General features: G+C 39.1%; 1 protein-coding gene across 1 annotated transcript; it reads left to right on the top strand.

Annotated features, from left to right (window-relative positions):
* Positions 1-7,915: 7,915 nt before the first annotated feature.
* On the top strand, positions 7,916-10,065 carry LOC128490294 (hemagglutinin/amebocyte aggregation factor-like). Its single transcript, XM_053462124.1, has 4 exons — positions 7,916-8,045; positions 8,942-9,029; positions 9,628-9,816; positions 9,909-10,065. Exons 1-4 carry the CDS (start codon positions 7,916-7,918, stop codon positions 10,063-10,065), a joined length of 564 nt encoding a protein of 187 aa, XP_053318099.1.
* Positions 10,066-12,572: the final 2,507 nt, after the last annotated feature.

Below are 12,572 nucleotides of genomic sequence, written 5' to 3'. Positions count from 1 at the left end.
AATATTATCTTATGGATGTCGGTCCATTTATAGGTTTAAAGCATTTTCTGGGTTATTTTCTCTAATTAATACGGCAATGTTTATTTCTTAAGTTAAGAAGAACGAATCACACGGTAGGTCAGAGGCGTAGAGCAGTGTCGTGTTAACCGTCCAACGGGGGGAAAAAGAGCAAATTTGGTAAAGAATAACTTAATTATCGTGACTACTTAGGTAATTCTTTCAGGCGTTTGTTGAAAATTGCCGATTGTTTGAGGGACGGCCCCGCCGAGCTTCTCATCTTACAAAACATGAATTTTCGCCGAAAATCCCCCAAAAACATGTAGCTTTGTTTTTCTGTATTTTGTACTTGGACTAAAATATATATATATATACATACAGTGGGAGGGGCTTAATGGTAGCCCCACCCACTTTTAAATTGACATTCGTAATGCAAATCAAGGACTGGCCTTACATCTAAAACACTGGATTGGCTGTTGGTAGCATGTGGCCCCCCTCCCCCACCTTGTAAATATACTGGAAAAGCATTCTTGTATGAAGAGCAATACTTGTTGTTTTTTTTAATTGTTTTTTTGTGGTGTTTTGGATGTAATCGGCCAGTGGTGGGTTTGTGTGATGGTGGAAGCCGAGCGGCTAACGCTTTGTGTTTGAAATGGTGGCTGGTAGGATAAGTTTTTTTTAGGTCTTTTGAATCTAGTGATATTTTAACATTCACCCCCCCCCCATAAATATTTAGAAGTGCTTTTTATCCGAGAAGGGAAGGCCATCTTTCTTGTAAATGATTGCGGAAAAAAGTATGGGTCACACAGAAAAAAAATTAAGCTTTAATGGTCATTTCCAGAATTAGCTAATTTTTTTTTTTTTTTTTTTTTTTTATACATATCATTACTGTGTACATAACGCACACTCGCAAGCCCCTGAACATTAACCTTCCGCAGTCTTACATTGTTTGGGCCAAAAATAATATAGGGGGTAGTTTGGGTTGTTGTTTTAACCCTTGGAATTGCTGGTGGGACAAAGCCGCACCGAACGGGTCGAATCAATCCTTTTTTTAATGTTCAGTTTCAAAATTTCAGTTTGTAATATTTTTAAGATTGCGATCAGCCCATCTTTGTGTTATGTCTGTCCTTTAATTTATTTTTTGATGTAATTTTCCTATTACGTTTTTATTTATTATTTTTTTTTAATTTTAGTTTTCTTGTTTTTTTTTTTTTTTTTGTTCCAGGGGTAGCCTTTCCATAACCTTCCCCATACATCCTATACATGCCTCCCTGGCCTTGTAGATGCGGAGTGTGACAGCCCGGGGTAATTTAGTCGTAGGTAGAGAATAGCCTAAACCATATTTACTTTCCATCTTTTCTGGCCGATGTCTCCTGTAAAATGTGTATATATAGATGTGCATAAGGTGACGTTTTTTTCTTTTTGGAGTTTACTATCGGAAGTGCAATAACTCTACTGAAAGCTGTGAAAAATTCAAGCGTCCATTTACATTGTGACGTACATGTACGTCATGATACATTTTCCTTCGCCGCTGACCATCTCAAATGCTTCTTCTTTGCTCCTCGGCGTTTCTATGATGGTTTCATCCATTGGCCTCCTTCTCTGCCCCGTCCTATACTTTTATTCTGTCGGGGGCCGCATGTTCCGCAGCGTTCATTAAGGTCTCTTCCGTTCTTAAGTGATCCCAAACATTCCACCGATGTAACATAGTAACCAAGAATCTGACCGCAGATAACAGCCGGCTTCCTCGATGTAAGTCTGTGAGTGAAGGCTGATTTTTGGATACAGTTTTGTAGCTGTAGAGATTTAACAAAAAAATGTATTTGTCTTCAAATATTTTATTGCTCCTGGATCTCCGTGGCACATTTTTTATGTCCTTTTGATTCAGTCGCATCGTTCGGTCTGTCCACCCGCCGTTCCAAACACATGTCCGCGTTCCCGTGAGTTGGGATTTTCGTGCAAACGGATCAATCGTAGAACCTCATAAGATCAGAGTAACGGATGTCCCTGATTTAGCGTTTTTTTTTTGTTTTTTTTTTGGTGACGATTGGCTGAATTAGGCAACATCTGGCCTTTTCCGGGTCGATGAAACCGGTTCCGGTGCTCGTTTTTTCACAGCGGTTTGATTGTGTCGCATCCGTACCTCGTGCTTTCCGAAGCCGTGCCGTGATCTGGATGCGGCGTCTTAACGGTAATCTGAATACTTGAATTTTTCCAATCAGTCCTGATGAATTTGAGGATTCCTTAGCCAGCTTTAAGCGTTCCCAGGTGATCTCCCGTAAAGCAGAGACTGCGGGACGTCGTGTTCGCGCTCTTCGGGTATACTAGACATGCGCGGGTCTCTACTATTCGTATACACTCTGCTTTCCTTCATTTTCTTTATTCTTGGTGCTGTTTGATGCCCCTTCTTAATGTCGAATTTCATCGTCTGCACCCATGTGCCCATTTTACCCGCGAAGACGACAAAATGCTTCTTGTACAGTTTATAAAGACAATTGTGTTTCCACGGTAACCTTCTTGCTTCTTTCCTTAATCCGCTGTTCAATTTTTTTTTTTATTTAATATTTTTTAAAGCAGAATTTTTTGCATAAACTCACCAAAGCAAAATGCAGAATGTTGCAATAATTTCCGGCATTTCTAACATAGTATCGATAACTTAAAATGTAGCCCTATAGGAACCCAAAAATCTGTTTCCACTAAAACTCTGGAACTGCAGATTTCAAAATCCATATTTTTTTTTTTATTATTTTTAACGGAAGGATTAAAAGGGTTTGTGACATTGGCGGTAATATAATAAAGATGGCTATTGGCTTGTTTTTTTTTTTTGTTTTTTTTTAGTAAAGATTATATTTTCCATCGTACTGAAAGCTGTCATTTTTGTATAATAATCGCCGGATCTTTATTAGAATTTACAGCAAGGTGGATATCCCTTCGCTGGTACGTACGCTCACCTTTGCAGATCCCGCGCCGTATATATACACCGTGTATGCTTTCTGCAAATAAATCTCCGGCTGGTCCTGCCGATCTCTACATCAGGTTTCTGGAGATATTTTTTTGCGTCCTTAAGGTTTTTAAACAAAAAAGCTGCTTCTCAGAAATAATAAATCAAGTACAAATATGTCTGTCTTGAAACATTTATTTTTTAAAACTCAGATCTTTATTTTTATGTTTTCTGTTACATAAACACCAGTGTGATACATAGTATGTATGTTTTCTTTTTCTGGTACCCTCCTTTCAGTAATCTTTTCACATTTTTTTTCACAATTTTTTCAAGATTTTTTTCTTGTACCTAGCTTTTAATATTTATTTTTTTTTCCACTTTTTTTTTTTATTTTTTTATTTTTTTTTAATTTTAAATCCCAGCGTGTAATTTTTTATTTGGCCTTACACGGCTCCGTCTATCTCCCTTTTTTTAATTTTCTTTTCTCATGTAAATTTGTACAATGGGGAAATATTCATTTTGGTTAGAGAGCATGGAAACTTGAGAAAATTAAAAAATGAAAAAAATAAAAAAGTTTGATAAAATTTAAAGCGACGAATACTATTTCTGTGTAAAGTTATTTAAAGAGTTGTATTATATAAAAAAGGCAAAAGGGTATGTGTACCTGATGTGAATAATGGGATCACTGATATAATAAAGATTGACTGCATGGAAAACCAGACTGGTTTGTTTTTTGTTTTTTTCTTTAATTGTTAATTTTCTTTTTATATTCATAAAAAAAAAAATATTTTCTGTAGTTTTCATGGTAAACTTCAACACAAGTCCAGACGATGTGAACTAAAGACGAGCTGAAAGCCGAATTCGTTACGGTAAAAAGATAAGTTGCTAATTTTCAACCAACTCGCTCAATTTGGCCGGCCACCTCAATGAACTTTTTCCTTAAGTACTCAATTCATTTAAATACGCTTTTTTTCCCCAAAATTCCTCAGATTAAATTGGCTTTTATTTGCGATTTAAAAACATGCCATTAATTGGTTAATACTAAAGTGTTGCCTAACTTTTTTGGGGGGTTAAAACAGAATTGTATTAAATTTATTAAGTATAAGTTAACCCTTAAGTGGTCTTTAACACCGGTCAAAGGAACAGCATATTTTACTGTGGCAGCCACCAGCCTTGGGGGGTTAATAAAGTAACCTAAAATAATTAGAAGATTGCGTGGGGGGGCTAATAGGACTATAGTTGAGATTTGGACTCATCGAGATAACTGAATCCAGCACATTCTTGTGGAATTTGGTCTTGGTCTTGGTTCTTTTTGTGGTTCTAATGATTTAAGTAACTGGACTTTCCACTCAACATCGAAGATAGTCACTACTCCACTTTTCTTTCGGGTTACAGTAGCTTGAAACCATTCAACGCCATCGCACTGAGCCAAATATTAAAGTAACCCATCGATTCCCAGCAAGTTAACCTGGACTTTGTGGGTCGTTTTTGTTGAGTTGGATCCAATTGCCATTGACTTCATCTCAACAACCCCGGAATAGGCTGATAAAAAAAATAGAAAAAACTAAACTGTATCGGCAGAGAAAGAAAGGAGAATGGAGCCCCACCAACATTAAACTTTCCAAACTTTAAATGAATGATTTCAAACTTTATTTTTAATGTAAATTAGTCATTGGGGGAAGAAAATGGGTTACTAGTATATGAGATATATAGGTACTGTATCATATAATACAAAATAGTCATATACTGCATTACCCCTCCCCCCGGACGATGTTTAGTTGATTCACTCGTCCGATAAATTTAATTCAATTAAGATAAAACCCATAAATGATCTTCTTATACAGCACAAAGTAAACATACCTTAAGTCAACTTTCTTTTCCAACTAAAAGGTGTGCCTTTAATTAACTGATTAAATTGGTTAATCTTTTATCTGTCGCCTGTGATATTTACAGAACGCTATAAAATCCAGGCTGATACGAAGTATCCCACAACGATTAAGACGTCTTCAGAACTCTACTGACATCCGGACTTCCCGTCCCGTCCCGTCGTTATGAAGGTGGCGTTGGTTCTATTATTGGGCCTGAATGCTGTTTTTGCCGCCCCGGAAGGTAATACTGACATTGATCTTAATTGTTAAGTATAATGCATTTTTAAATCTTAAAGAGCAAGTCCCATTGAAAAAAATATTTTGTTCCATACTGGGTACAAAAACGTAGATTTTTGAAAACTTGTTTCTATCTCATTTTGATCCATGGAACTCCCTTTTATCTGCAGACCTGGGGGCCGCCATTGTTGTCAGTCATGTGATATTTTGGGTGACTTTCCCGGCTCAGTCACCACACTGACCTGATGCTTTATGACAATGCTAATGGAGTCCGTTCCTCCATTGACTTTCATTAGTCAGAGTGTCCAGATTTGTGATTAAGACTGAGTCATTCTATTGTTCCCCAAAGGCAGTATGATAAGGTGTCGGGGTGTAGAACGGGGATCAGATCTCATACAAATGGCTGATATGCAGCTGCCTGAAAACATGATATAATTATCTTTTACAAATGAAGACAGCAACTTATAAGTAATTAAACAAAAATGTCAGTCACCATTAAAAACTCAGTATATTACTATTTGATTATTTTGTATTAATGTCCAAAAAGGAACATGAGAGGATGTCCACTACTATCTTTAATGTTTGTTCACATTTAGTTGTGACAATGACAAAAAAAGCTAATGACTTGATAAACAGGTAACTTTAGATTCAGCTATTTATATTTAGCCGTCCTTGATGTTGACTTTTTTTTTTTTTTTTGGCAGTTTTAAATAAAATGGAAAGATGAGCGGCGTGGAGAGTTACCATGACAACTATTAGGAGGACAGAAGGCATGTATCACACTTCATATATATATATTAAAAACATTAAAAACTAGGACTTATTCAATGGAATGGTTTTTAGAAAGGAGACAAAATCATAATACTTAAAAGTAGCCCAAAAGCAGGATAAGGCGATTGCCTACAAATTATCCGTTCCGGGTACTAAGAAATCCCACGCTTTTAATTTTAACTAGACTCGCGCATTCGTATTCGGGAGAACATGAAAACGAACAAGGATGGTGCGTTTTTGTTGTTCAAACTGAATAGTGAAAAGTGTTTAAAGCACAAAGAGAACGCATTGAGCGCCTTCAGATAATGATGTGATTAGAAAGCTCCTACCTGCGTCCGTCTCTTTCTCTCCCAGGTGGAAATTCTTATGCTGTCGGGGCGAGGTGTCCGTCACTCGTAGCTGCAAATGGAGCGGCTATGTCAATAATTTCGATGATTACCTCTAAACACAGAGACACTCATACTCACACTCATACTAATACAAACACTCGCATTACACACTCACACTAACATACTCGGACATTCACACACACACCCAGACACTGACACTTACAATAACATACAGACACACACAACCAAACACTCACTCTAACACATACATGTATGTGAGCATGAATGTCTATGTAATTGTGTGTGTGAGCATGGATGTGTAATTCGGTGTGTGTGTGTGTGTGAGAGAGAGAGAGAGATAGAGTACGCGTTAGCATGCGTGGTGTGAGAAGCAATGAAGGCACAGAAAAGCTGTTTGGGAGCACTGACAAGCTGGAGGAAAGATGGCACGGGCAGGCTGTTTGGGGTTAGGATGGCACTGATAAGCTGCTTGGGGCAAAGGCACTCACAAGCTGTTTGGGGCAAAGGTATCACTGTAGGACGTGTTACTTGGTGACGTTGGGGGTCCCGGGGCAATTTTTGGTAAGTCTGTCAATGAGTAACAGTGGAATTTATTCAGGGATGGGCCCGTAGTTACCCACAAACATCTTTATGTGAAGACCACCGCGTCTATTTAGTTTCTATACCACCGGGTTCCTGGATGAAGCTCAGCTCGAGGGTTAAGTTATATAACACATATATAAAGTCCTTATAGCAACGTGTGGGAACACGAACACCCTGCAGCCTCTGCCCTGTCTTATAAACCTACAAACACAGTCTGTCCTTCTGTGGTCACGATCCTGGTCCATGTGAGTAGATACTGTGCGACTCTCCTTGGGTTCTCAGTAACAGTAACAAGAAAATAACAGAGTCCAAGGTTAAAAAACAGATATTTCATGTTTTTAAGAGATTGTGCAGCGAGCTCACCGCGGATCCCATCTGTTGCTTTAAGGGTTTTGCAGTTTGTTACAAAGGAGAACCCACATAGGGATTTATTCACTAAATAAGAAACTAGCAGGATCGTTGTTTTAACTCTTTAAATTCTTTATGTATTATTATTACGAGTCATCTCTGGCACATTCTCCCCAAGAAGGGCTTGGTTGGCCCTGCACAATGTATAGTTCGATTATCAGATTTGATAATGCTTTATACAGGGCCAGCTATGCTACTGTTGGTGCAGAAGCTCATTGCGTCTCCTGCCAATGCCTCCTTAGAAAATAAACCCCAAAGTATAAGACACCCTGGTCCCTTTACCCCTCCTGGGAAGTAAAATCTCAGCCGTGTTGCTATAGCTGAGACCTGGTAATTTGGGTGCCTGGCCTGCACTCCCATAGACCCGACTCTGCCATCTTCTTTGTCTTGACCTTGCTGTCATCGCTCGTCACGGGGTTCAGTACGCTGAGTGACTTGGTGGTCAGCTCAACACTTAGTGAATAGACCCCATGATCATAACATTTTTAGTTTATGTCTCTACAATGAAACCATCTGATTTTTGCCACCAGTAGGGCTATTCCCGAAGGTTCCAGTTTTCCCTGGACAGCACCCAATGAAACATCAACTCAACTATTTAGGAGCCAAATTAGACCTTGTGAGATTACTACTACGTTGGGTTGACACTGAGTTTAACTTGGCAGCTATTGAGTTGATCATCGGGTTGGGTCCTTCATGTAGGTTGAGTTTATTGGAATTGTGAATCAACTCGTCTTCTACTGAAGAGTCAAGTTGATTTTGTCATGTTGGAGCCTTTCCCCCACTCAGCAGCCATCTTGACCAAAGTCTACTTTAAGCGAAGAGATGATTTGCCCCAAAACTCGCTGCAGACCAGTAGTGAGGTCAACCCAAGCCAAGTCGACTTTCGCTGTGGTTAGGGGGGGACCGTCCAGTCCGCCATAATGAAAAGCTGCCTTGCTCAATATCAGCCAAGCCAGTGGTGTCGGCCCGAGCTTCTCAATTCAACAATTGGACTCAACTCTTTGTGAAATAAAAAATAAATACAAGTTTTGAACGACTAATTGGATTATAAAAATGCAATTCGTCTTCCCTTTACAAATGATCTACACTTGATATCGATTGATTAAATATCTGGCATCTTATATAAATTCTATTGGTCTATTTTTTTTGCGTAAAATATATCAGTCGATACGCTATAAAATCATTCATATAAGAAAGGCCATGGAAATAAATTTGCATGTTTCTTCTTATCCAACAGAGTTAACAAACTCAAAGATTAGCATTTGCTCCGGTTTTCGAGTGCCGACCTTCAGTTGCGATTAAAGGGGGACATTATCTAACAGATGTCTGGTTAATATTTGATGGCGTGGCTGGGCAGCAGCACAGAACTCTATAAAACCCACGCCGATACTTAGTATCCCAGGTTCAGTACAACGTCTTCAGAATTCTACTGAAGTTCAGACCTCCGATCCTCTCGAGATGCAGGTGGCGTTGGTTCTATTATTGGGCCTGACCGCTGTTTTTGCTGCTCCAGAAGGTAATACGGACATTGTTCTCGATTTTCTACTTATAGTCCTGGTCTTAAATCTAGTTTAGGACTAGCCATGTCTACCTAACATACAACTTAATCACAGCTATCAATTCACAACCAGAGAAGGTTTTCCCTACCGTTCAACGGATTTGTCTGCATACCGCATCGTACATGACCAACAAAAGAACCTTTAGGTTCAGCTAATAATATATACTCCGTGTCATAATATACGTCTGACTTTGTTCTCTCGTTTTGTTTTTTATTAATGTACTTGCAGGAAGAAAAGATGAAAGATGGGTGAATAGCTACGACCAACCCCTGTTCTTCCAATGTCAAAACCATCAGAGCATCAACTTAATCATAAGGTACAGAAAATCTATAAGTAGATAGGATTATTACATAAGTTATGGGGGGTAAAGGTGATGGAAAACCCTTCCACTTAAAATTAAGGGGGCAGTAGAAGTATTATTAAACACTCATCTACAGACACCAGACAAGCCAGGTGGTTCATAAGAAAGAGATTAGAGAGATGAGACGGGGCTGAAAAGAGGGACAAAAGTCTTGGGAGGTGAATTGGATGAAGTCTTGGTAAGCAGATAGGTAAAGATCCCACCTGGAGACCCAACTCCGAGGTGGGTAGTTACGAGCCTCTCCTGCCCTACATTGAAGTATCCATAGCTACAACCTTTAGTTTGCCGTCAGATATCATAAACTATGTATTGAAGGACCACAAGTTACGAGACTGCTGTCCGTACGCCGCGGGATGTCTCACCAACATAAGTCTTACTTGTGTTCTATGACATTGGAAACTTTGTATCATGTTCTGATTATGAAGGATTCCGTTATCAACGTTCTAAGTTAGAAGAGCATCAAAGTATCCCCTCCCAGGCTCATTTAGCTCAGTTATGGGGTTTTTTTCGTGCCGTTAGAAACAGTCATTTCCATGTTCGTGATTTTTCTCAGTATCCATGACAATGGCAAAGAGGATCGCATGTGGGACTTCGGCTGCCAAAACACATTCAGCCGTCCTGGAACCTGCTCCTGGACCAATTATGTCAATAATTTTGATGAGCAAATAGCATTCACCTGCCCCTTTGGCTCCGTCCTCAGCGGCATGGACAGTTACCATGACAACGGTAAAGAGGATAGAAGGTACGTATCTTAAGGGTTTCGCTAAATGGCATGATTCCCTTTGGCTTGCCGGCCATTAGTTCTCACGTCTTCCCCGTCTGGTTTGTCCCCAGGTGGAAATTCTTATGCTGTCAGGGAGAAGTTCCCGTAACTCGCAACTGCAAATGGAGCGACTACGTCAACGAATTTGATCAGTACCTGCGATGGGACGCCCCAGTTAATCACCACCTGGTGGGGACCAGAAGTTATCATGACAACGGCAAAGAGTAAGTTGACCCCAAAATTAAAAACGTCTTTACGTGCATGTTAAAATGTTCTCTGTACTCACCGTGGTCCGGCAGAGAGCTCATGGAAAGACCACGATGTCCTTCAGTCATTACTCCTCCAAACCCGTCCCAAAAACAAATAGAGTCACCGGTCTGGCACGACCTGTCACTGATCAGTGTCTTTCCTTTACTTCAATACAGGGACAGACGCTGGGCTTACCAGTCCTGTGAGAGAAGCGGGTAATCCTGGGAAAATCGCTCCTCGAATCCCAAAGAACTTGGATCACTCAAGAACATCTTTAATTACACATAGAAAACCTTATAAGATGGTAATTTAGCTTTAATTTCCATGATAAATGAATGCCCTTTTAACGTTTCCGTGCATACTTTTTTTGTTATCATCTGTATCTTCAATAAATGATGGTGAAAACAAAACGGCGTCCGTCTCACAGTGAATATTATCCTAAACAGAAGCTCCTTTTAATGTAATGAATGGCAGGAAAGATATCACCGTCATATATATTATATTATATATATTATATAATATAATATATATTCTATGCACTGGTAAGTCATGGGGGGGGGGCTGGCAGCATGTCTATTAAAAAAAACTTTTTCTTAGCACCAAACTTTTAGGGTGCCGGCTATATCCGAGCCAATACGGTATATATTATATTATATTATATCTATATATATATATATATATATATATATATATATATATATATATAATATCATAATATATATATATAATAAATATATTATTATTATATATATAATAAACATATATATATGGGATCCTAATCGTAAGGTGGGTCGGCTCACTAACAAGACAAGAGGACTGATGAAAAGTAAGAACGTGCGAGTCCAGACCACGAAGCCTTATTTCCAACGAGACAGATAATGCGGGTGCCGAGAGCACCATGTTTTGGGGTCGCTGTAGGGGGTACTAAAGATACCCTCACCCACATGACATCAACCAAGATTGTACCCAATTCCCACTTATTTTGTTAAGCCTGGTTCTATCACCATGGAAACCAGTGTTCTATTGGTTTCACGCTTTGGGCCGGGAACACTTCGTATGGCCGCCACCGCGCCAGGTTAGTTAGAGGACACGCTGGACGCCATGCTTTTATAAGCCATAATTATTTGTAGCTGTTTGAGTTGTATAGTAGCCCTAAGCCATAATTACTTTATATGCATTGTTTACCGGTCAAAAAAAATTGTAAATAAAAAGCTCAGTTTTGTCCCCCCTCCTATTTCCACAATTTGCGTCCAGATTTGGCTGCGGGAAGATGCCAATCACGGGCAGAAAGGCACCCAGATTAACGCTTAAAAGCACGACTACTGCTTATGTATAAGCGGTACATTATACACAATGATTTGGACAGCTTTGTATTTGTTTTAAAACAGTTATCTTATCCTAACCCGTTAAATAAATAAACAGAGTCCTTATCTCATTACCTTGTAGTAGACAACAGAACTCCATGTCCTAAAGCTGCAGGTTTTTTTTTTCTCACACTGTAATTATGAAGCATTTTCACATTAACAGGTGGCAAATATATACAGTAATACCCCTCCCGGCGCAGTATACAAGTATGTAGAGTAACAGTGAACAAAATCTGGTTTTATCTCATTTTGTCCCAATAAACTCTCTTTATCTGCAGACCTGGAGCCGCCATTGCTGTCAGTCATGTGATATTTTGGGTGACTTTCCCGGCTCAAACACCACACTGAGCTGATGCTTTATGGCAATGCTAATGAAGTCCGTTCCGCCATAGACTTTCATTAGTGAGTGATTAAGACTGAGTCATTCTATTGTTCCCCACAGGCAGTATGATAAGGAGTCGGGGTGTTTAGTAGATCAGGGATCAGATAACAGAGCGAGAATCATACAAATGACTGATGTGCAGCCGCCTGAGAATATTATGGGACAAAAACTGAGAACTGCTTAAAAAAGCTTAAAGTTAATCTGATGCTAGGGATAAAAATATGGTGGGAACTACAAAAACTGTTTAAACCCTAAATACATTAAACCAGACAGGGCTAATATGTCTCCAAATTCTAGATTCTCTGGTTTTACCTGCAGGAAAGTGATTGGAGGGAGACGTTACGGCCAAGTGAAATGCTATTAACTCACTCAACTATGGTGATAACATAACCCTTTAGTTATCGATTTCAGACGTAATTATCAGGGACCTGCGTCTGCGGATTGGGCTATTCCTTAACGTCTTAAAAAAAAACGTTAAATTAATGTAATAATTCGAAGAACAGAAATCCTTGCAGGGTTATTCACAACTTCAGCTGATGAGAGTGACTTTCAATATACAGAACTTACCTATGGAAACACTCGGAAAAGCAAAATACTACACTTTTAAGTTGACTTCTGAAGTCGTTTATATGAATTATTACTTTTTATTTATTTGTAGATCGCTTTAAGTTAATAAATACTATTATCCCGAACAGAAAGGAAGCCGGGTCAGTCGCAAAATAAATCTCAGCAGACATTAG

The sequence above is a fragment of the Spea bombifrons genome, chromosome 4 (genome assembly GCF_027358695.1).
Source record: "Spea bombifrons isolate aSpeBom1 chromosome 4, aSpeBom1.2.pri, whole genome shotgun sequence".
Taxonomy (NCBI): domain Eukaryota; kingdom Metazoa; phylum Chordata; class Amphibia; order Anura; family Pelobatidae; genus Spea; species Spea bombifrons.
Note: the sequence above shows the minus strand (reverse complement) of the source record. Positions and strands in the feature narration are given on the sequence as shown.

Bases quoted from the DNA above. Each gene is read 5' to 3' on its own strand.
- LOC128490294 (XM_053462124.1), top strand. From the start codon at position 7,916: ATGTTGGAGCCTTTCCCCCACTCAGCAGCCATCTTGACCAAAGTCTAC. The intron at 9,030-9,627 runs GTACAGAAAATC...GATTTTTCTCAG, and splicing joins AGCATCAACTTAATCATAAG to TATCCATGACAATGGCAAAG. The intron at 9,817-9,908 runs GTACGTATCTTA...GTTTGTCCCCAG, and splicing joins AACGGTAAAGAGGATAGAAG to GTGGAAATTCTTATGCTGTC.